This window comes from Panulirus ornatus, chromosome 12 (genome assembly GCF_036320965.1).
Source record: "Panulirus ornatus isolate Po-2019 chromosome 12, ASM3632096v1, whole genome shotgun sequence".
NCBI lineage: Eukaryota > Metazoa > Arthropoda > Malacostraca > Decapoda > Palinuridae > Panulirus > Panulirus ornatus.
Genome location: NC_092235.1, coordinates 39,925,420 through 39,952,102, shown reverse-complemented (window position 1 = coordinate 39,952,102; position 26,683 = coordinate 39,925,420). Strand labels below are relative to the sequence as shown.

The window sequence follows — 26,683 nt, the reverse complement described above, 5'->3', positions numbered from 1 at the left end:
CATGGGTATATATGTATGTGTCTGTGTGTGTATATATATGTGTACATTGAGATGTATAGGTATGTATATTTGCGTGTGTGGACGTGTATGCATATACATTGTTGTGTAAGGGGGTGGGTTGGGCCATTTCTTTTGTCTGTTTCCTTGCGCTACCTCGCAAACGTGGGAGACAGCGACAAAGCAAAATAAATAAATAAATATAATATATATATGCACATAGTACTGAATACGACAGCATATTTAGAACTATTAATCTTGTTGTTGCTGTTCTCTAATTTTTCTCAGTATCATTCTACCATTAGGTTGGTGCTCAAACACCAGTTGTCCGTAGTTCATCATTTAATACATTCAAGCTTTTGCCTTCGCAGAGGCATCATCATAAGTCTACAAAAAGAGAAAAAATACTGCATCACAAAACTTGGATAGGAAATGTAAAATCAAACAAAATATAAAAACCCTTGGAAAACATAGCACATAGCACATAAAAGTAAGGGATTAAGAAAATTAGCAATCTCATGAAGGGTAGTACAATCTAAAAACAACTTATGGAATCAGAATAATAGAAAAGTTACACTGAAGGAAAAACACAGAACAATATTACACAAAAAAGTCCATCATTAAATACACTATGAAGAGCCAAGCAAGCCTATTACTGTCCAGATGTGAAGGCATCTCTCAAACCTTTAATTGCTTATCTGATCAATCATTCTTATCCCACACAATGTCATCAAACAATTAATTTCCAGCACCTTAATCCTCATTTCACTGGTTCTTCCCAAGACCCATGCCTCACATGCATACAACACCATAGGCACTACTATACCACAGAACACACCCATCTTCACCTCAATTGACATTGACCTCTCCTTCCACACTTTTCTTAAACCATCAAGGACCTCTGCTCGCTCATTGACTCTGTGACCCATCAACTGCAGATATATCCACACCCAAGTATCTAAAGCAATTCACATTTTTCAGTTTCCCCCTATCTAAACTGACACTCCAACTGACCAGTCCTTTGCCAATAAACTTTATAATCTTGCTTTTACCCATTTCACTCTCAGCTTTCTCCTTCTACAAATCCTCCACATCCATATCGCGGAGAAAAAGACTTAATTCGGTGTTCTTTTGAATTTTGTAAACCAAAATATCTTCAATGATCTTTAGCAAATGGGGAAATTTCACAAAATAAAACAATCGTGGCATATTGTACCAGAAAATACAAGAATGAATGTAAGATATAATACTAGTGTCCAGGAGAATGTTATTATGAACAATATTCTTCCATGTGTTAAGCTTGGATGTGGCGCGTACATCCTCTACAGCTGCATCTACATTCCTACCAAGACATACACATTATCTACAGAAAGTGAACTGACGTGAGTCAGAGGATCATCTCGTCCCCATCACATCATTCAGAGTGATACCAGTTTGCATCAGCCTTCACTCCTGCCTGCAGTAGCATGCTTTCTGACATGTTTCATGAGCTCCTCTTCGCCAACGGAACTACCTTGGCCCACCAGTGATGCTACTACGTTTGTGAATCAAGAACCATTGCAACACAAACCTCGCCAGGTGGTAGAGTGTCCCTCAGTGTATCGAGACAGACTTCCCCAGAACTTTTTTTAAAGGGGAAGTAAATGTTTATAGTTGTGTTACTGGAGTGATAGTTTTCATACATGGTGCTTTGACAAGAAAATAGTGAAATTGGAAAAAATGTAGCTTAGACATTGAAGCTTATTGATACAGTGGTTAAATTGATGAGAACTACTATTGACGTTTGTGTAAATAAATTAAACATTTCCTTTCCATAGCCAGAGGTTGAACCATTATGTGACATTCATTTTTTCATTTCATTTCAAGCTAGAAGTTTCAGTTTTCTAAATTGTTTCTTACATTTTTCACATGTATATATATGTATGTGTGTGTGTGTATATGTGCATGTGTGTGTGTATGTGTGTGTGTGTGTATATATATATGTATATTATCCCTGGGGATAGGGGTGAAAGAATACTTCCCACGCATTCCTCGCGTGTTGTAGAAAGCGACTAGAGGGGACGGGAGCGGGGGACCAGAAATCCTCCCCTCCTTGTATTTTTTTTAACTTTCTAAAATGGGAAACAGAAGAAGGAGTCACGCGGGGAGTGCTCATCCTCCTCGAAGGCTCAGATTGGGGTGCCTAAATGTGTGTGGATGTAACCAAGATGTGAAAAAAGGAGAGATAGGTAGTATGTTTGAGGAAAGGAACCTGGATGTTTTGGCTCTGAGTGAAACGAAGCTCAAGGGTAAAGGGGAAGAGTGGTTTGGGAATGTCTTGGGAGTAAAGTCAGGGGTTAGTGAGAGGACAAGAGCAAGGGAAGGAGTAGCACTACTCCTGAAACAGGAGTTGTGGAAGTATGTGATAGAATGTAAGAAAGTAAATTCTCAATTAATATGGGTAAAACTGAAAGTTGATGGAGAGAGATGGGTGATTATTGGTGCATATGCACCTGGGCATGAGAAGAAAGATCATGAGAGGCAAGTGTTTTGGGAGCAAGTGAATGAGTGTGTTAGTGGTTTTGATGCACGAGACCGGGTTATAGTGTTGGGTGATTTGAATGCAAAGGTGAGTAATGTGGCAGTTGAGGGAATAATTGGTATACATGGGGTGTTCAGTGTTGTAAATGGAAATGGTGAAGAGCTTGTAGATTTATGTGCTGAAAAAGGACTGATGATTGGGAATACCTGGTTTAAAAAGCGAGATATACATAAGTATACTTATGTAAGTAGGAGAGATGGCCAGAGAGCGTTATTGGATTACGTGTTAATTGACAGGCGCGCGAAAGAGAGACTTTTGGATGTTAATGTGCTGAGAGGTGCAACTGGAGGGATGTCTGATCATTATCTTGTGGAGGCTAAGGTGAAGATTTGTATGGGTTTTCAGAAAAGAAGAGTGAATGTTGGGGTGAAGAGGGTGGTGAGAGTAAGTGAGCTTGGGAAGGAGACTTGTGTGAGGAAGTACCAGGAGAGACTGAGTACAGAATGGAAAAAGGTGAGAACAATGGAAGTAAGGGGAGTGGGGGAGGAATGGGATGTATTTAGGGAATCAGTGATGGATTGCGCAAAAGATGCTTGTGGCATGAGAAGAGTGGGAGGTGGGTTGATTAGAAAGGGTAGTGAGTGGTGGGATGAAGAAGTAAGAGTATTAGTGAAAGAGAAGAGAGAGGCATTTGGACGATTTTTGCAGGGAAAAAATGAAATTGAGTGGGAGACGTATAAAAGAAAGAGACAGGAGGTCAAGAGAAAGGTGCAAGAGGTGAAAAAAAGGGCAAATGAGAGTTGGGGTGATAGAGTATCATTAAATTTTAGGGAGAATAAAAAGATGTTCTGGAAGGAGGTAAATAAAGTGCGTAAGACAAGGGAGCAAATTGGAACTTCAGTGAAGGGCGCAAATGGGGAGGTGATAACAAGTAGTGGTGATGTGAGAAGGAGATGGAGTGAGTATTTTGAAGGTTTGTTGAATGTGTTTGATGATAGAGTGGCAGATATAGGGTGTTTTGGTCGAGGTGGTGTGCAAAGTGCGAGGGTTAGGGAAAATGAGTTGGTAAACAGAGAAGAGGTAGTAAAAGCTTTGCGGAAGATGAAAGCCGGCAAGGCAGCAGGTTTGGATGGTATTGCAGTGGAATTTATTAAAAAAGGGGGTGACTGTATTGTTGACTGGTTGGTAAGGTTATTTAATGTATGTATGACTCATGGTGAGGTGCCTGAGGATTGGCAGAATGCGTGCATAGTGCCATTGTACAAAGGCAAAGGGGATAAGAGTGAGTGCTCAAATTACAGAGGTATAAGTTTGTTGAGTATTCCTGGCAAATTATATGGGAAAGTATTGATTGAGAGGGTGAAGGCATGTACAGAGCATCAGATTGGGGAAGAGCAGTGTGGTTTCAGAAGTGGTAGAGGATGTGTGGATCAGGTGTTTGCTTTGAAGAATGTATGTGAGAAATACTTAGAAAAGCAAATGGATTTGTATGTAGCATTTATGGATCTGGAGAAGGCATATGATAGAGTTGATAGAGATGCTCCGTGGAAGGTATTAAGAATATATGGTGTGGGAGGCAAGTTGTTAGAAGCAGTGAAAAGTTTTTATCGAGGATGTAAGGCATGTGTACGTGTAGGAAGAGAGGAAAGTGATTGGTTCTCAGTGAATGTAGGTTTGCGGCAGGGGTGTGTGATGTCTCCATGGTTGTTTAATTTGTTTATAGATGGGGTTGTTAGGGAGGTGAATGCAAGAGTTTTGGAAAGAGCGGCAAGTATGAAGTCTGTTGGGGATGAGAGAGCTTGGGAAGTGAGTCAGTTGTTGTTCGCTGATGATACAGCGCTGGTGGCTGATTCATGTGAGAAACTGCAGAAGCTGGTGACTGAGTTTGGTAAAGTGTGTGAAAGAAGAAAGTTAAGAGTAAATGTGAATAAGAGCAAGGTTATTAGGTACAGTAGGGTTGAGGGTCAATTCAATTGGGAGGTGAGTTTGAATGGAGAAAAACTGGAGGAAGTGAAGTGTTTTAGATATCTGGGAGTGGATCTGGCAGCGGATGGAACCATGGAAGCGGAAGTGGATCATAGGGTGGGGGAGGGGGCGAAAATTCTGGGAGCCTTGAAGAATGTGTGGAAGTCGAGAACATTATCTCGGAAAGCAAAAATGGGTATGTTTGAAGGAATAGTGGTTCCAACAATGTTGTATGGTTGCGAGGCGTGGACTATGGATAGAGTTGTGCGCAGGAGGATGGATGTGCTGGAAATGAGATGTTTGAGGACAATGTGTGGTGTGAGGTGGTTTGATCGAGTAAGTAACGTAAGGGTAAGAGAGATGTGTGGAAATAAAAAGAGCGTGGTTGAGAGAGCAGAGGAGGGTGTTTTGAAATGGTTTGGTCACATGGAGAGAATGAGTGAGGAAAGATTGACCAAGAGGATATATGTGTCGGAGGTGGAGGGAACGAGGAGAAGAGGGAGACCAAATTGGAGGTGGAAAGATGGAGTGAAAAAGATTTTGTGTGATCGGGGCCTGAACATGCAGGAGGGTGAAAGGAGGGCAAAGAATAGAGTGAATTGGAGCGATGTGGTATACCGGGGTTGACGTGCTGTCAATGGATTGAATCAAGGCATGTGTATGGGGGTGGGTTGGGCCATTTCTTTCGTCTGTTTCCTTGCGCTACCTCGCAAACGCAGGAGACAGCGACAAAGCAAAAAAAAAAAAAAAAAAAAAAAATAATGGAAAATACTAGAATAAATAATAAATTGCAACAAAATATAATACATAAAATGCAAGCAAGTAGTGCCTCATCTGTCCACCTTCTTTGTCCATGATGTCATAAAGCCTTTAAGGCAATTAGGCAACATAACTGTATACGATCCATTGTTTCTGTTTAATGACCTCCCATTTACCTCTTGTGCGACTTAGTAATTGTTGCAAGGTCTTTTCCAATGCTGGTTCCTAAGCATTGATTATAGTAGTCTAGATGTTTTCTTTCAGGTTGAGGTCACAACCTTTTGTGGGCCATGGGAGAAGATCAAGTGTTCCTTTGCTCTTGGAACCACCACTTCACAGCCCTGGCAGTATGAACAGGACAGCTGTCCTGCATAAAAACAATCCTTTTTGGGTATGGGAGAACATAGACATGAGCAGTTGGAAGCATGACCTTCTCCAAATACTGTGAGAAGTTGATCAGGTATTCTCATCAGTAAATATAACATGACCCTAGAAATCCCTTCCCTGATACATGTACTCTTGTACAAACTGTAGAAGGGCCCCAAAGTGTTGTTCTAACTGAGGCACTTTTTTAGTAGGCATTTTATGATGAATAGCAGTAGAATGAATTCACCTTCTAACTGTCACATCTAACTGTTTTTGGTCACATCGAAGTCTAATTCTTCTCTTATTCTCACTGCATTGGTGAATGAGGTTTATATCTGCAGCTTCCTTAATGTGTTCATCTTGTTCCTAACTTATTTTCTTGGAGGCATCCAATCTGGCCTAATTCTGAGGCTCACCTTCCTCCTCCCATCATTTTACCCATTTGTAAACAGTGTTCCAAGATATACCAACCTGGCGGGCTATTTCAGTTATACAAAGGCCACTTTCCCTCATCCTGCAATTCTTCCTTGGCTTGGCAACGATCCATCATGCAAGTCACGCATGTGGTAAGTATGCCACTATGGACCAGTAGCCTCTTTCACACCTTGGTTTGATGTCACTTCCTCAAACACTGACATTCGTATACAGTTTTCTAAATTTGTATCTTCTTTTCAAGGGTTTCCTTATTCCCCTTTTCACTCACATACAGATTTTGAAATAGAATCATTTTTGGCGTTAAAATAGTTATAAAATGAAATAAATTGGATAACCTAAGGAAATGGTTTTTCAATGGAAAATGAAACCATCTGGCCATATGTGTGTGTGTGTGTGTGTGTGTGTGTGTGTGTGTGTGTGTGTGTGTGTGTGTGTGTGGCATAACTGTAAAGCAGAAGACAGGAATATCAAACCTTATACAAAGTGAATATGGTTTCAGTTGTCTATTTCTTTAAAAGAATCCTTATTTGTTTCCACAAAACATATAGTACAGTTCAGACATTTTTTAATATAATCATGTTGGTTCAACAACAGGTGTGGTGTATGATACTATCCATCCCTGACATACGTCCAAGTTCTGTTGTGATTCACTGATCGGATCTCAAAATAGATGCAAGTCGGATATATGTCAACATGGAATGTAGAATTCATATACCTGTATAGCATTCTTTTATCCTACTCAATTTCTATCAAGATCATCTCATTTTTTCTTAACCAGCTTTATCATGTGATTCTGCAGTTTCTTTTTACCTTTTATTTACGGTTCATTAGCTCATATTTCATCATTTTCAATTTTTACGTTACACAAGTTCTATCATGATTATCTCATTTTTGTTTAACCAGTTTTATGAACAACACCTTTTTAAATCACCCTTTGATTTTTCATGAAAAAAAAGATTCTTTGGTTTATTTTCTACCTTTTCGGCAGCTCCTTCATCAGCACTTGCTGCTTCACCTGTGACTCGAGCGTTGAGCAAACTTTATATTCTTTTAAATTTATTGAACCAACCATGACTTGCTGTGAAGTTCTCGATGTAATCTTTGCTTGTTCACTCCTTCAGAGTCTCAAAAAGACTTCTAGCCTTTGCCTGAATTGTTGTAAGCTTAGTGGTACACATTTTTTAATTTGATCTTCCATCCAAGGCCCTTGTTGTTGATTTGTTATATCTTCGACTTCATACTTGCTGAACCTTTCAACTCTTCACGTACTTTTTCTTTGTCTTTCAAAATCGTGAAAACCGTCGAGTGGGACAACTGAAGATCACGTGCAACCAAATCAACTTTTTCCCTCCTTCATAGTGGATGATTAATTTTATTTTCAATTCCAAATCGAGCATCTTCCTTGGCTTCTTGCCAGATCTATCAACATATGATGGGATTTCCTCTTGCTCGTCATCTTCTTTAGGGTTTAATACAAAAATGGTTTAATCCAGCATGAAAATTTCGTAGATTCACTGGAATGATTTGTGCTTAACGAATGGTATCTGAGAGATATGCCATGATGTACACAATGCTAGGATATCATCTGACAGTCACTATCATACACAAGCAGCCATCAGCACTGGCAGACCTATGACCGAGCTTAATTCTTATATTTACATATACTTTTCAATTCAAATATGATTTCCGGTTGTATGTATGGATTATCGTAAGAAGGGGACAGACAGTATACGATGATGGCAAAGTCAATCTTTTTGGGTTATTTGCAATGAACTCTGTTTGCTCTTGTACTGATTTTACATTTTCCATCAGTATATAAAATATAACTTTATAGTTTAGATATCTGTATATTTGCTTTCACCTGGATATAAAGTATTACAAGGAGAAAATCTTTTCAGCCAATCATCACATCTGTTACAAATCTGAATGATGTTACACTCATTCATTTATGAAAAAATACTCTTTGCTATATGTTTACTCCACCTGAATTGCCAAATGTCACTATTCTCCACTAAAAAGTGTTGAGGAATATATGTTCCCAGCTGTACCAATGAATGCTTTCAAGAGGAAGAGAAAGTTCTGGCTTACATAAAGAAACAGAAGACAGGTTCACACAACTCCAAGTTCAGAAGCAAACTCTTTCTGCACAGAGACTGATTACCAACAGGACCAAAAGAAAGACTGCTTTTAGGACAGTTTTTGAAAAGAGATTATAGGAAAGTACATAGGGTTAGTGACAGGAGCATCAGAGAGGTAAGGGAATGTTAGTCATCCAAGGAAGAGTTAAAGAAGTGGGAGCCAAAGAGAGTTGCCTTGTATATGAGAGAGAAAGCTATAGTACTGTTGGAACAGAAATGTGAAGGAAAGGTAAAGTAAAAGAGGTTGATTGTGATGCCCTTACTAATGACACAAAGACTTATCAGTGGCTGACTAGGAGAGGTTATCACACTTCCTCTGAATAAAGCAACACTTTGCCTCACGGATAACAAACTTGCAATGAGTACAGGTAGTGATAAATGCCGAATGAGAGTTAGAGGTGGGAGAGTTTCTCCAAACCTGATATGCCTGGTCCCTTGCCTGGATGGCCTCAAAAAAGGGACAGTTAAACCAAGGATAGGAGAAAGGGGTTATCTCATAGAAAGAAGAGATAAAATCTTCTGTTATCACAAGAACAACCTCTTCTATGTATTTGGTGGAGACAGAAGCATCACCATATAAGACAGTAACTTTAACAAGGTAAGCAAGAAAACAATTCTAATAAGTTATTCCAGTCAACTTTGTTGAGGTGTAAATATTTACATTTAGAAGAGACTGCTGGAGGGGAAAAAGCAGTTGCAATAAATCATTTATTTATTCATTTATTATACTTTGTCGCTGTCTCCCGTGTTAGCGAGGTAGCGCAAGAAAACAGGCGAAAGAATAGCCCACCCACCCACATACACATGTATATACATACATGTCCACACACGCAAATATATATACCTATACATCTCAACATATACTTACATATACACACAAACACATATACATATATACACAAGTACATAATTCATAATGTCTGCCTTTATTCATTCCCATCGTCAACCCACCACACATGAAATAACAACCCCCTCCCCCTCATGTGTGTAAGGTAGTGCTAGGAAAGGACAACAAAGGCCATATTCGTTCACACTCAGTCTCTAGCTGTCATGTAATAATGCACCAAAACCAGAGCTCCCTTTCCACATCCAGGCCCCCACAGAACTTTCCATGGTTTACTGCAAATGTTTCACATGCCCTGGTTCAATCCATTCACAGCACGTCGACTAAGGTAGACCATATCGTTCCAATTCACCCTACTCCTTGCATGCCTTTCACCCTACTCCATGTTCAGTCCCCGATCATTCAAAATCTTTTTCACTCAATCTTTCCACCTCCAATTTGGTCTCCCACTTCTCGTTCCTTCCACCTCTGACACATATATCCTCTTGGTCAATCTTTCCTCACTCATTCTCTCCATGTGACCAAACCATTTCAAAACACCCTCTTCTGCTCTCTCTACCACACTCTTTTTACTACCACACATCTCTCTTACCCTATCATTACTTACTCGATCAAACCACCTCAAACACCATACTGTCCTCAAACATTTCATTTCCAGCACACTCACCTTCCTCCGCACAACTCTATCCATAGCTCACGCCTCGCAACCATATAACATTATTGGAACCACTATTCCTTCAAACATACCCATTTTTGCTTTCCGAGATAATGTTCTCGACTTCCACGCATTCTTCAATACTCCCAGAATTTTCACCTTCTCAAACCCTAAGATTCACTTCTGCTTCCATGGTTCCATCCGCTGCCAAATCCACTCCGAGACCCCTAAAACACTTCACTTCCTCCGTTTTTCTCCACTCAAACTTACCTCCCAATTAACTTGACCCTCAACCCTACTGTACCTAACAACCATGCTCTTATTCACATTTACTCTCAACTTTCTTCTTTCACACACTTTACCAAACTCACTCACCAGCTTCTGCAGTTTCTCACTCAAATCAGCCACCAGCGCTGGATCATCAGTGAACAGCAACTGACTCACTTCCCAAGCTCTCTCATCCACAACAGACTGCACACTTGCCCATCTTTCTAAAACTCTTGCATTCACCTCCCTAACAACCCTATCCGTAAACAAATTAAATAACCATGGAGACATCACACACCCCTGCCGCAAACCTACATTCACTGAGAACCAATCACTTTCCACTCTTAATACAAGTACACATGCCTTACATCCTTGATAAAAACTTTTCACTGCTTCTATCAACTTGCTTCCAAACCATATATTCGTAATACCTTCCACAGAGCATTTCTATCAACTCTATCATATGCCTTCTCCAGATCCATAAATGCTACAAACAAATCCATTTGCTTTTCTAAGTATTTCTCACATACATTCTTCAAAGCAAACACCTGATCCACACATCCTCTACCACTTCTGAAAACACACTGCTCTTCCCCAATCTGATGCTCTGTACATGCCTTCACCCTCTCAATCAATACCCTCCCATATAATTTCCCAGGAATACTCAACAAACTTATACCTCTGTAATTTGAGCACTCACTTTTATCCCCTTTGCCTTTGTAAAATGGCACTAAGCAAGCATTCTGCCAATCCTCAGGCACCTCACCTTGAGCCATACATACATTAAATAACCTTACCAACCCGTCAACAATATAGTAACCCCCTATTTTAACAAATTCCACTGCAATACCATCCAAACCAGCTGCCTTGCCGGCTTTCGTCTTCCGCAAAGCTTTTACTACCTCTTCCCTGTTTACCAAATCATTTTCCCTAACCCTCTCACTTTGTACACCACCTCCACCAGAACACCCTATATCTGCCACTCTATCATCAAACACATTCAACAAACCTTCAAAATACTCACTCCATCTCCTTCTAACATCACCACTACTTGTTATCACCTCCCTATTAGCCCCCTTATCTGAAGTTCCCATTTGTTCCCTTGTCTTACGCACTTTATTTACCTCCTTCCAAAGCTTCTTTTTTTCTCCCTAAAATTTAATGATACTTTCTCACCCCATCTCTCATTTGCCCTCTTTTCCACCTCTTGCACCTTTCTCTTGATCTCCTGCCTCTTTCTTTTATACATCTCCCACTCATTTGCATTATTTCCCTGCAAAAATCATCCAAATGCCTCTCTCTTCTCTTTCCCTAATAATCTTACTTCTTCATCCCACCACTCACTACCCTTTCTAATCTGCCCACCTCCCATGCTTCTCATGCCACAGCATCTTTTGTGCAAGCCATCACTGCTTCCCTACATACATCCCATTCCTCCCCCACTCCCCTTACGTCTGTTGTTCTCATCTTTTTCCATTTTGTACTCAGTCTCTCCTGGTACTTCCTCACACAAGTCTCCTTTCCAATCTCACTTACTCTCACCACTCTTTTCACCGCAACATTCTCTCTTCTTTTCTGAAAACCTCTACAAATCTTCACTTTCACCTCCACACGATAACGATCAGACATCCCTCCAGTTGCACCTCTCAGCACATTAATATCCAAAAGTCTCTCTTTCGTGCGCCTATCAATTAACACGTAATCCAATAACGCTTTGTGGCTATCTATCCTACTTACATAAGTACACTTATGTATATCTCTCTTTTTAAACCAGGTATTCCCAATCACAAGTCCTTTCTCAGCACATAAATCTACAAGCTCTTCACCATTTCCATTTACAACACTGAACACACCAAGTACACCAATTATTCCCTCAACTGCCACATTACTCACCTTTGCATTCAAACCACCCATCACTATAACCCGGTCTCGTGCATCAAAACTGCTAACACACTCACTCAGCTGCTCCCAAAACACTCATCTCTCATGATCTTTCTTCTCATGCCCAGGTGCATATGCACCAATAATCACCCATCTCTCTCCATTCACTTTCAGTTTTACCGATATCAATCTATAGTTTACTTTCTTACACTCTATCACATACTCTCTCTATCACATACTCCCACCACTCCTGTTTCAGGAGTAGTGCTACTCCTTCCCTTGCTCTTGTCCTCTCACTAACCCCTGACTTTACTTCTAAGACATTCCCAAACCACTCTTCCCCAAAACCCTTGAGCTTCATTTCACTCAGAGCCAAAACATCCAGGTTCCTTTCCTCAAACATGCTACCTATCTCTCCTTTTTTCTCATCTTGGTTACAGCCACACACATTTAGACACCCCAGTCAGAGCCTTCAAGGAGGATGAACACTCCCCGCATGACTCCTTCTTCTGTTTCCCCTTTTAGAAAGTTGAAATACAAGGAGGGGAGGGTTTCCAGGAACCCGCTCCCATCCCTTTCAATTGCCTTCTTCGACATGTGAGGAAAGCGTGGGAAGTATTCTTTCTCTACTATTCCCTGGGAAAAAATATATATATATTTATCTATTTATATTTTATCATTTATTTATATTTTATTTTGCTTTGTCGGTCTTCCGCATTAGCGAGGTAGCGCAAGGAACCAGACAAAAGAATGGCCCAACCCACCCACATGCACATGTATATACATACACATCCACACACACAAATATACACACCTATACATCTCAATATATACATATATGTACGCACACAGACATATACATATATAAACATGAACATAATTCACAGTCTGCCTTTATTCATTCCCATCACCAACCCGCCACACCTGAAAATAACCACCCACTCCCCACAAATAAGCACGAGGTAGCCCTAAGAAAAGACAACAAAGGCCACTTTCTTTCACATTCAGTCTCTAGCTGTCATGTATTAATGTACCAAAAACAGAGCTCCCTTTCCACATCCTGGCCCCACAGAACTTTCCATGGTTTACCCCAGACGCTTCACATGCCCTGGTTCAATCCATTGACAGCACGTCGACCCTGGTATACCACATCATTCCAATTCACTTTATTCCTTGCACGCCTTTCACCCTCCTGCATGTTCAGGCCCCGATCACTCAAAATCTTTTTCACTCCATCTTTCCACCTCCAATTTGGTCTCCCACTTCTCCTCATTCCCTCCACCTCTGACACATATATCCTCTTGGTCAATCTTTCCTCACTCATTCTCTCCATGTGACCAAACCATTTCAAAACACCCTCTTCTGCTCTCTCAACCACACTCTTTTTATTACCACACATCTCTCTTATCCTATTATTACTTACTTGATCAAACCACCTCACACCACATATTGTCCTCAAACATCTCATTTCCAGCACATCCACCCTCCTCCGCACAACTTTATCCATAGCCCACACCTCACAACAATATAACATTGTTGGAACCACTATTCCTTCAAACATAACCATTTTTGCTTTCCAAGATAATGTTCTCGCTTTCCACACATTTTTCAACGCTCCCAGAACTCGCCCTCTCCCCCACCCTATGATTCACTTCTGCTTCCATGGTTCCATCCGCTGCCAAATCCATTCCCAGATATCTAAAACACTTCACTTCCTCCAGTTTTCCTACATTCAAACTTACCTCCCAATTCACTTGTCCTTCAACCCTACTGTACCTAATAACCTTGCTCTTATTCACATTTACTCTCAGCTTTCTTCTTTCACACACTTTACCAAACTCAGTCACCAGCTTTTGCAGTTTCTCACCCAAATCAGCCAACAGTGCTGTATCATCAGCGAACAACAACTGACTCATTTCCCAAGCTCTCTCATCCACAACAGACTGCATACTTGCCCCTCTCTCCAAAACTCTTCAATTTACTTCCCTAACATCCCCATCCATAAGCAAATTAAACAACCATGGAGACATCACGCACCCCTGTCGCAAACCTACATTCACTGAGAACCAATCACTTTCCTCTTTTCCTACTCGTACACACGCCTTACATTCTCAATAAAAACTTTTCACTGCTTCTATCAACTTCCCTCCCACAACATATATTCTTAATATCTTCCACAGAGCATCTCTATCAACTCTTATCATATGCCTTCTCCAGATCCATAATGGCTACATACAAATCCATTTGCTTTTCTAAGTATTTCTCACATACATTCTTCAAAACAAACACCTGATCCACACATCCTCTACCACTTCTAAAACCACAGTGCTCTTCCCCAATCTGATGCTCTGTACATGCCTTCACCCTCTTAATCAATACCCTCCCATATAATTTCCCAGGAATACTCAACAACCTTATACCTCTGTAACTTGAGCACTCATTTTCATCCCCTTTGCCTTTGTACAATGGTACTATGCATGGATTCCGCCAATCCTCAGGCACCTCACCATGAGTCATACATACATTAAATAACCTTACCAACCAGTCAACAACACAGTCACCCCCATTTTTAATAAATTCCACTGCAATACCACCCAAACCTGCTTCCTTGCCGGCTTTCATCTTCCGCAAAGCTTTTACTCCCTCATCTCTGTATACCAAATTATTCTCCCCAACCCTCTCACTTTGCACACCACCTCGACCAAAACACTCTATATATGCCACTCTATCATCAAACACATTCAACAAACCATCAAAATACTGACTCCATCTCCTTACATCACCACTACTTGTTATCACCTCCCCATTAGCCCCCTTCACCGATGTTCCCATTTGTTACCTTGTCTTACGCACTTTATTTACCTCCTTCCTCCTCCTTCTTTTCAGTCTCCCTAAAATCTAATGATACTCTCTCACCCCAACTCTCATTTGCCCTCTTTTTCACCTCTTCCACCTTTCTCTTGACCTCCTGCACCTCCCATGCTTCTCATGCCACAAGCATCTTTTGTGCAATCCATCACTGCTTCCCTAAATACATCCCATTCCTCCCCCACTCCACTTATGTCCTTTGTTCTCACCTTTTTCCATTCTGTACTCAGTCTCTCCTGGTACTTCCTCACACAAGTCCCTTCCCAAGCTCACTCACTCTCACCACTCTCTTCACCCCAACATTCTCCCTTCTTTTCTGAAAACTTCTACAAATCTTCACTTTCACCTCCACAAAATTATGATCAGACATCCCTCCAGTTGCACCTCACAGCGCATTAACATCCAAAAGTCTCTCTTTCCCATGCCTATCAATTAACACATAATCCAATAACGCTTTCTGACCATCTCTCCTACTTACATATACTTATGTATATCTCTCTTTTAAAACCAGGTATTCCCAATCACCAGTCCTTTTTCAGCACACAAATCTACAAGCACTTCACCATTTCCATTTACAACACTGAACACATGTACACCAACCATTCCCTTAACTGCCACATTACTAACCTTTGCATTCAAATCTCCCATTACTATAACCTGGTCTTGTGCATCAAAACTACTAACACACTCATTCAGCTGCTCCCAAAACACTTGCATCTCATGATCTTTCTTCTCATGCCCAGGTGCATATGCACCAATAATCACCCATCTCTCTCCGTTCACTTTCAGTTTTATCCATATCAATCTAGACTTTACTTTCTTACACTCTATCACATACTCCCACCACTCATGTTTCAGGAGTAGTGCTACTCCTTCCCTTGCTTTTGTCCTCTCACCAACCCCTGACTTTACTCCCAAGACATTCCCAACCCACTCTTCCCCTTTACCCTTGAGCTTCATTTCACTCAAGAGCCAAAAACGTCCAGGTTCCTTTCCTCAAACATACTACCTATCTCTCCTTTTTTTCTCATCTTGGTTACATCCACACACATTTGGACACCCCAATCTGAGCCTTTGAGGAGGATGAGCACTCCCCGCATGACTCCTACCGTTTCCCCCTTTTTATTTTTATTTTGCTTAGTCGCTGTCTCCCGCGTTTGCGAGGCAGCGCAAGGAAACAGACGAAGGAAATGGCACAACCCACCCCCATACACAATGTACACACACACACGCAAATATACATACCTATACATCTCAATGTACACATATATATACACACACAGACATATACATATATACCCATGCACACAATTCACACTGTCTGCCCCTATTCATTCCCATCGCCACCTCGCCACACATGGAATACCATCCCCCTCCCCCCCTCATGTGTGCGAGGTAGCACTAGGAAAAGACAACAAAGGCCCCATTCGTTCACACTCAGTCTCCAGCTGTCACGTAATAATGCCCGAAACCATATCCCCCTTTCCACATCCAGGCCCCACACAACTTTCCATGGTTTACCCCAGACGCTTCACATGCCCTGATTCAATCCACTGACAGCACATCAACCCCGGTATACCACATCGATCCAATTCACTCTATTCCTTGCCCGCCTTTCACCCTCCTGCATGTTCAGGCCCCGATCACACAAAATCTTTTTCACTCCATCTTTCCACCTCCAATTTGGTCTCCCACTTCTCCTCATTCCCTCCACCTCCGACACATATATCCTCTTGGTCAATCTTTCCTCACTCATTCTCTCCATGTGCCCAAACCATTTCAAAACACCCTCTTCTGCTCTCTCAACCACGCTCTTTTTATTTCCACACATCTCTCTTACCCTTACATTACTTACTCGATCAAACCACCTCACACCACACATTGTCCTCAAACATCTCATTTCCAGCACATCCATCCTCCTGCGCACAACTCTATCCATAGCCCGCGCCTCGCAACCATACAATATTGTTGGAACCACTATTCCTTCAAACATACCCATTTTTGCTTTCCGAGATAATGTTCTCGACTTCCACACATTCTTCAAGGCTCCCAGGATTTTCGCCCCCTCCCCCACCCTATGATTCACTTCTGCTTCCATGGTTCCATCCGCTGCCAGATCCACTCCCAGATATCTAAAACACTTTACTTCCTCCAGTTTTTCTCCATTCAAACTTACCTCCCAATTGAATGACCCTCAACCCTACTGTGCCTAATAACCTTGCTCTTATTCACATTTACCCTTAACTTTCTTCTTTCACACACTTTACCAAACTCAGTCACCAGCTTCTGCAGTTTCTCACATGAATCAGCCACCAGCGCTGTATCATCATCGAACAACAACTGACTCACTTCCCAAGCTCTCTCATCCACAACAGACTTCATACTTGCCCCTCTTTCCAAAACTCTTGCATTCACCTCCCTAACAACCCCATCCATAAACAAATTAAACAACCATGGAGACATCACACACCCCTGCCGCAAACCTACATTCACTGAGAACCAATCACTTTCCTCTCTTCCTACACGTACACATGCCTTACATCCTCGGTAAAAACTTTTCACTGCTTCTAACAACTTGCCTCCCACACCATATATTCTTAATACCTTCCACAGAGCATCTCTATCAACTCTATCATATGCCTTCTCCAGATCCATAAATGCTACATACAAATCCATTTGCTTTTCTAAGTATTTCTCACATTCATTCTTCAAAGCAAACACCTGATCCATACATCCTCTACCACTTCTAAAACCACACTGCTCTTCCCCAATCTGATGCTCTGTACATGCCTTCACCCTCTCAATCAATACCCTCCCATATAATTTACCAGGAATACTCAACAAACTTATAACTCTGTAATTTGAGCACTCACACTTATTCCCTTTGCCTTTGTACAATGGCACTATGCACGCATTCCGCCAATCCTCAGGCACCTCACCATGAGTCATACATACATTAAATAACCTTACCAACCAGTCAACAATACAGTCACCCCCTTTTTTAATAAATTCCACTGCAATACCATCCAAACCTGCTGCCTTGCCGGCTTTCATCTTCTGCAAAGCTTTTACTACCTCTTCTCTGTTTACTAAATCATTTTCCCTAACCCTCTCACTTTGCACACCACCTCGACCAAAACACCCTATATCTGCCACTCTATCATCAAACACATTCAACAAACCTTCAAAATACTCACTCCATCTCCTTCTCACATCACCACTTTTAGAAAGTTAAAATACAAGGAGGGGAGGGTCTCTAGCTCCCCGCTCCCGTCCCCTTTAGTCGCCTTCTACGTTTATGAAAGTGTGGTCAAATGAGCCAATTGGGGGCAAGATTGTGTATTTACAGCATAAAGGATTAGAGGTGAAAAACAGTTCAAGAATATTAGGATAGTGGTCAAAGCAGTCAGGAATATAGAGGGAGAGTGGGATATAATCTTCCCTGAGAATAGGGAATTTAAAGGATTCAATCCTTCCACTATTCATATGGGAGGAATTCAGGAATTCCCAATGGAGAATGTTGAAATCCCCTTGGAAGAGGATCTTGGTTAGCAGATGAGAGAATGGCACAGTCTCATGGCAGGAGTTTAGATAGTCAAAGAAAGATATAAAATTTGTAGAATTAAGAGAGCAGTATGCAAAACAAAGATAAAGAGTGGTCGCTTGGGAAAAGACCTTGAGCCATATAACATCAAAGTTTGGGTACTCAAGGCCCTTGAACCTGAGAACAAGAAAGTTGTTGGAATAAGTAAAACACCACCTTTGAACTGGAATCATGAGCGGAGATATAGCTTACCCTATTTACCTTCAACAAGGCCTCTCTGTCAATCCCATAAAATGCCTTTTTCAGATCCATAATTATCACATGCAAATCATTCTCCTTCTCCAGGTATTTTCCATACAAATTCTTCAAAACAAACACATGGTTCATCCTATATCTTTCCTAAAGCCACACTGGTCCTCCCCGATAAGAATTTCCATGTATGCCACCACACTCTCAATAACCACTCTCCCATACACCTTAACAGGGATACTTAACAGACTTAAACCTCTGTATTTCGAACATTCACTTTTGTCCCCTTGTCTTTACATAAGGGCAATCTACATTACATGCATTTTTCCAGTCCTCTGTTACCTCATCTTGAGCCATTAAAACAAAATAACCTAACCGGCCAATCAAAAACCCTGTCACCCCTTTGTTGAGGAACTTAGCTGCAGTCTGGCCTACTGCAGCTTTGACACACTTCATCTTATATAAGGCTTTTGCTACCTCTTCTCTCTTTACAAAACATTTGGCAGGACTCTTACTTTGCATGCTTCCTCATCCTAAATACACCACATCTACTAAACTGCAATCAAATATATTCATCAGTCCTTTAAAATGCTCACTCCATATCTTTTTCATCTCTTCTCAGTAAACTTTTCTAGTCAGTCTTAGGCACCTCACTATGAGCCATAACTAATCAGAAACAGTCACCCCTTTTCTTAAGAAACTATATGCAATCCCATCCACTCCTATCACACTTTATCATCCACAAGGCTTTCACTTCCTCCTCTCTTTTTTACCAAACCAATCTGAAGGACTCTTTCGCTCCATATGCTACCTTCTCTCAACACAGCACATCCACTATCTTATCATCTATGTTCCATAGTCCTTCATAACTGACTGCACACCAATCAATTTTGTCAGAGTATAAATTTTGGTTCTTTGGGTTGTTTACATTTTGTTTTGTAGCATTTTGTATGTCTTCACCCATTTCAACTGTGGCATCTTTTTCACCTCTTTGCCCACCACCACTTCCCCAACTTTTCCCTTCAAAGTCACTCTCATTCATTCTTTCATTCTCCTCAAACTATTCAACTCTGTCCTATCCATTTCTCTTGTTCATGCTGAAATTCACTGATACTTTCTCACCCAATTTCTCATCTATCTTCTTTTTCATTTCATGAGTCTATGTCTTGACCTTCTGCCACTTTTTTTCCTAAATGTCCTGATCAATTCAGTCATTCCCTGTAGGCAACATCCATACACCTCTCTTTTTTTTCTTTCACTGGTAATTCAAATTCATCATTTCACCAACCACAACTATTTCTTGTACATTCAATTCCCACTTTCCATACAATAAACACTTCATCTGCAAATGCAAGCTCTGCTTCCTTAATCATCTTCCACTCCTCTACCACTCCCCTGGTATCATTCCGTGATCATCTTATGTCACTTTTTATTCAATCTCTCATGGTATCTCAGCAGAAAGGCCTCTTTTCCAAGCTCACACTTTCACCACTTCTTTTACATGTCATTTCCTCTGTACCTCAACAAACTTTCAGATTCATTTTCACTCAGAAATAATCAAATATCTGAACTGATGCCTATCTTAGCATCTCTATATCCAACAACCTTTCCTATGTATTCTTATCAATTAGCACATAATCCAATAATGCCTGCTGACCCCAAACCCCATGTGCACTTAAGTATGAAATCTTTTTTTTATAAAAAGTATTCCCAACCACCAATCCTTTATCAGCAAGCAATTCAACAAACCATTCTCCATTTCCATTTACACTTGATACCCCATACTATCTCAGTTATAACCTCAACTGGCATGGCACCCACATTTGCATTCACATCCCCTGACACCAAGATATGATTCTTTGCATCAAAACCATCGAAGCACATATTCAGCTACTCCAAAAATCATCCCATTCTCCTTGACTCGTCTCACTATCAGATACGAAAGCAAAAAATCATCCATCTCTAACATTACACTTTCATTCTACTCCAAGTTAATCCTTCCATTCTTTATCATAATCCCACAGCTCATCCATCAGAAGTGGCTCTAACTGTTTTTCCTCTCACTCTAACCCTAGACTTTGTTCCCCAAACACTTTCAAATCACTTTAACACCTTTCCCTTCAACCTAGTCTTGTTCGGAGCTGGAAAATCTAAATTTCTCTCACTAAAAATTGTACCTATCTTTCCCTTCTTATCCTGATTTCATCTAAAAACCCTAGTTTGGATCTTTCTTCTGTTCCTCTTTTTGCAAAAGTGATAATGAAAGGAGGAAAGGATTTCCAGCCCCTTGCTCCCACCCCTTTTAGTCACCTCTAGCAACATGTAAGAAATACATGGGAAGAGTTCTTACTCTCCTGTCCCCTTCAATTTTACTTTTATGCCTTTTTAGTATCATCATTTCCATCTTGTCAAAAAATATCAAAACCATATCTTGTATGCTTTTAAAAAAGGTTTTCTGCATTCTAATCATTCCTTAATGTTTTGAGGCCAAAATCATTTCTGTAGGAATATCTAATTACATAACAGGAGTTTGGGAAAATAGGTTTCACCTACCAGAATATTTTTCAATGGCCTACTTTTCAAGAGTGTACTCATTCAATTAAGAAAGAGGTACCTGTGATTTCTTCATTCCAATAACTCTCTTGTCTATGAAAAAATAATCACCCACCTCACACGGTCTACTTTCCTTCTAAACCATGTCAACCAAGTATTAACTTCCTTGCACTCTCTGACAATGTCCAACAACTAATTCCTCACCATAAATGGCACACTTTCCTTTGCTCTTTTTTTCTTACTAACCCCTAACTTTACCATATAAACACTCCTGAACCACTATACCTTCTTACTTTATTTAAATCTGAGCCAAAACATCCAGGTTTCTCTCACCAAATATAGTACCTACCATGCCCTTCTTTACACTATATTTGCAACCATGCACATTCAGACACCCCAGCCTGAGCCTTTAGAAAAATTTCCTTGCTTGGCTCCATCCTTTCCTCTTAATGACAATAACGATGTTACTTAATGATAATAATCTTGCTTTATGAGAATTTGGTTCATGAGACCAAGTGTTCAAGAGACTACAAAATGATTCCATATTACATAATATACATAATTCACTACAACACAAGCAGATATTGTCATGTGAAATGAAGAAAAATAACAAATATTCAAAACTTGAAACACAGAGCTATTGCAGTTTACTGATACAAACTGAGATTACTTACAGGAAGGTTGGTCTCACACAGTTGTCTGCTCTGCATCTTGGATACGACTAACACTTGAATTTCAAGTCAGTGTTCCTGCCATGGACAATGTGAACAGCAGGAAGCAACAGGATGTGGAAGCCAGGGCCAGTTAAGATTGTGTTACCTAACTATGGTAAAGATCATCACAATGCTATCTGAATATCTTTAAGTCTAAGGTTTGAAGATATTGTTTTAACATAAAGGTTTTAATCTAACTTAAAAATTATTTCCTTAAAATACAAGACAAGTTGGTCCTTGATAATCCAAGTTCAAATCACCACAATGGAAAAGGGGATGTAAAATCTTACCTGTGCATGCTTTCTCATGTGCGTTCAGAGTCCATAATGGTGCTTCTTCTCGAACATCAATGCCAAACACCGTTCCTTGGTCAGTACTAGCCTAAAACATAATACGTTGTTAATACGAAATAAGGTAATGATTTAAATATCTCTTAATTAATAATGGTTATCAGTGAATTAGTCAGGACACTGATACACATGTCATATGACTACACTACAACTACCCAATCAAATTCATATTTAAGGACAGTGTTTAAGAGTGTATATTTTTTTTTTTTTATACTTTGTCGCTGTCTCCCGCGTTTGCGAGGTAGCGCAAGGAAACAGACGAAAGAAATGGCCCAACCCCCCCCATACACATGTACATACACACGTCCACACACGCAAATATACATACCTACACAGCTTTCCATGGTTTACCCCGGACGCTTCACATGCCTTGATTCAATCCACTGACAGCACGTCAACCCAGGTATACCACATCGCTCCAATTCACTCTATTCCTTGCCCTCCTTTCACCCTCCTGCATGTTCAGGCCCCGATCACACAAATCTTTTTCACTCCATCTTTCCACCTCCAATTTGGTCTCCCTCTTCTCCTCGTTCCCTCCACCTCCGACACATATATCCTCTTGGTCAATCTTTCCTCACTCATTCTCTCCATGTGCCCAAACCATTTCAAAACACCCTCTTCTGCTCTCTCAACCACGCTCTTTTTATTTCCACACATCTCTCTTACCCTTACGTTACTTACTCGATCAAACCACCTCACACCACACACTGTCCTCAAACATCTCATTTCCAGCACATCCATCCTCCTGCGCACAACTCTATCCATAGCCCACACCTCGCAACCATACAACATTGTTGGAACCACTATTCCTTCAAACATACCCATTTTTGCTTTCCGAGATAATGTTCTCGGCTTCCACACATTCTTCAAGGCTCCCAGAATTTTCGCCCCCTCCCCCACCCTATGATCCACTTCCGCTTCCATGGTTCCATCCGCTGCCAGATCCACTCCCAGATATCTAAAACACTTCACTTCCTCCAGTTTTTCTCCATTCAAACTCACCTCCCAATTGACTTGACCCTCAACCTTACTGTACCTAATAACCTTGCTCTTATTCACATTTACTCTTAACTTTCTTCTTTCAAACACTTTACCAAATTCAGTCACCAGCTTCTATTTTTGTGTTTTATTCCTATTTCAAAGAGCTGCATAGTTTTAGTTTCCTTTTTAATACATGGAGGAAGTTCTTAATGTGTGGGGTCAAAATTTTTAAGTTTTCTTTACTTGCGTAAGTTTCTGATTTTATTTATAATGTCTGCATTTATGGTCTCATCACTAGCATTATTCTTACTATGAAAGTATTTCATGTTTTGTAGCTTGTTGCTTCTTGTAGCAACTTTGTTGATTTCAAGAAACCATGTAGATTTCACCAAGAAACACAAAATTTGTAATCATGTCTCCCATCTTGCATGTATGGGGTTCCATTTTTTAAACTTTGTTTTGTGTGATATGGTCTTTTAAACTATTCATACTGTCTGCATTTACAGTTTCCTTTCTTGTTTACATGTCTAAAATCCTCTTACTACAGAAATATTTTTCACATTGTTTGCAACTTCATTTTTACCCAGTTTCCTCTTATGTCATCTAGTTATCCTGGTATTGTGAGTTTATGAGAACTGGTCAGTATGATTTACTTCACCGAGTCTCTAAATATTATTTTGTCTCTTCTTCCTTCTTTCTTTCAGGATGGATAACTCCTTGGCTGCTAACTTCTCCCTGTAACTTAGATCTATTTCTTGTTGCCTGCCTTTGAACCTTCTACAGATCCTCTCAAACTGGGTGATGAAACTGGAGCTTCAATTCTGTTTTGGATGGATGGTAGAGGGAAATATGGAGTTGAAAGGAGGGTTTTGTAAGAGGAAGAAATAAAGGTGCACAGAAAGCTGTGGTGGATAAGAAGAATTTAACCATCAAACAGTGGTTGAATGCAATATTGCAGATCATGAGTAAGACAAAAAATATTGTCTTCAAATTTCTATTTTCCATTATAAAATGATTGATATACCTGTCAGAGTAAAGAATATGTGCAAGCAAGTGAGCAAACATACTTCATATGACCTGCGTGTGATGCTGAAGGAACACATAGGTGTCTTGGTGGATGTGCTGCATGGGAGGTGGAGGAGTGTGGAGGGTAAGTGAACCTCATGATGTGCATTTAGTAATAACAGGTATCTCTATTTGTGAAAACAATACATGTAAAAGTGAAAGATATATACAAATGATTTAGCTATCATGATTTATTTGGCCATGATATAGCACTGAAAATACTGTTTGAATCCAACTGTGGAGGTAGTGAATAGATGATGAAGAAAGGGTGGAATTTGAAGCTACAGCAGGGGGTGAGGCACATGATGTGGATGTGGAAAGGGAGCTGTGGTTTTGGTGCATTATACGTGACAGCTAGTGACTGAATATGAATGAATGTGGCCTTTGTTGTCTTTTCCTAGCGCTACCTTGCGCACATGTGGGGGGAGGGGTCTTTTCATTTCGTGTGTGGCGTGGTGGCGACAGGAATGAATAAGGGCAGACAGTATGAATTATGTACATGTGTATATATGTATATGTCTGTGTGTGTATATATATGTATACGTTGAGATGTATAGGTACGTATATGTGCGTGTGTGGACGTGTGTATATATATACATGTGTATGTGGTTGGGTTGGGCCATTCTTTCATCTGTTTCCTTGTGCTATATATAATGAAATTGAGTGGGAGACGTATAAAAGAAAGAGACAGGAGGTCAAGAGAAAGGTGCAAGAGGTGAAAAAAAGGGCAAATGAGAGTTGGGGTGAGAGAGTATCATTAAATTTTAGGGAGAATAAAAAGATGTTCTGGAAGGAGGTAAATAAAGTGCGTAAGACAAGGGAGCAAATGGGAACTTCAGTGAAGGGCGCAAATGGGGAGGTGATAACAAGTAGTGGTGATGTGAGAAGGAGATGGAGTGAGTATTTTGAAGGTTTGTTGAATGTGTTTGATGATAGAGTGGCAGATATAGGGTGTTTTGGTCGAGATGGTGTGCAAAGTGCGAGGGTTAGGGAAAATAAGTTGGTAAACAGAGAAGAGGTAGTAAAAGCTTTGCGGAAGATGAAAGCCGGCAAGGCAGCAGATTTGGATGGTATTGCAGTGGAATTTATTAAAAAAGGGGGTGACTGTATTGTTGACTGGTTGGTAAGGTTATTTAATGTATGTATGACTCATGGTGAGGTGCCTGAGGATTGGCGGAATGCGTGCATAGTGCCATTGTATAAAGGCAAAGGGGATAAGAGTGAGTGCTCAAATTACAGAGGTATAAGTTTGTTGAGTATTCCTGGCAAATTATATGGGAGGGTATTGATTGAGAGGGTGAAGGCATGTACAGAGCATCAGATTGGGGAAGAGCAGTGTGGTTTCAGAAGTGGTAGAGGATGTGTGGATCAGGTGTTTGCTTTGAAGAATGTGTGTGAAAAATACTTAGAAAAGCAAATGAATTTGTATGTAGCATTTATGGATCTGGAGAAGGCATATGATAGAGTTGATAGAGATGCTCTGTGGAAGGTATTAAGAATATATGGTGTGGGAGGCAAGTTGTTAGAAGCAGTGAAAAGTTTTTATCGAGGATGTAAGGCATGTGTACGTGTAGGAAGAGAGGAAAGTGATTGGTTCTCAGTGAATGTAGGTTTGCGGCAGGGGTGTGTGATGTCTCCATGGTTGTTTAATTTGTTTATGGATGGGGTTGTTAGGGAGGTGAATGCAAGAGTTTTGGAAAGAGGGGCAAGTATGAAGTCTGTTGTGGATGAGAGAGCTTGGGAAGTGAGTCAGTTGTTGTTCGCTGATGATACAGCGCTGGTGGCTGATTCATGTGAGAAACTGCAGAAGCTGGTGACTGAGTTTGGTAAAGTGTGTGAAAGAAGAAAGTTAAGAGTAAATGTGAATAAGAGCAAGGTTATTAGGTACAGTAGGGTTGAGGGTCAATTCAATTGGGAGGTGAGTTTGAATGGAGAAAAACTGGAGGAAGTGAAGTGTTTTAGATATCTGGGAGTGGATCTGGCAGCGGATGGAACCATGGAAGCGGAAGTGGATCATAGGGTGGGGGAGGGGGCGAAAATTCTGGGAGCCTTGAAGAATGTGTGGAAGTCGAGAACATTATCTCAGAAAGCAAAAATGGGTATGTTTGAAGGAATAGTGGTTCCAACAATGTTGTATGGTTGCGAGGCGTGGACTATGGATAGAGTTGTGCGCAGGAGGATGGATGTGCTGGAAATGAGATGTTTGAGGACAATGTGTGGTGTGAGGTGGTTTGATCGAGTAAGTAACGTAAGGGTAAGAGAGATGTGTGGAAATAAAAAGAGCGTGGTTGAGAGAGCAGAAGAGGGTGTTTTGAAATGTTTTGGTCACATGGAGAGAATGAGTGAGGAAAGATTGACCAAGAGGATATATGTGTCGGAGGTGGAGGGAACGAGGAGAAGAGGGAGACCAAATTGGAGGTGGAAAGATGGAGTGAAAAAGATTTTGTGTGATCGGGCCCTGAACATGCAGGAGGGTGAAAGGAGGGCAAAGAATAGAGTGAATTGGACCGATGTGGTATACCGGGGTTG

At 40.7% G+C, this 26,683-nt stretch overlaps 1 protein-coding gene across 1 annotated transcript in view; it reads right to left on the bottom strand.

The window, feature by feature from the left end:
* The window catches only part of nclb (no child left behind), a 343,194-nt gene that overhangs the window by 66,935 nt on the left and 249,576 nt on the right, over positions 1-26,683 (bottom strand). The window contains exon 10 of the mRNA XM_071667808.1: positions 22,046-22,136. Within this exon, the coding sequence (XP_071523909.1) occupies positions 22,046-22,136 (91 nt within the window). The remainder of the gene's footprint in view (positions 1-22,045; positions 22,137-26,683) is intronic.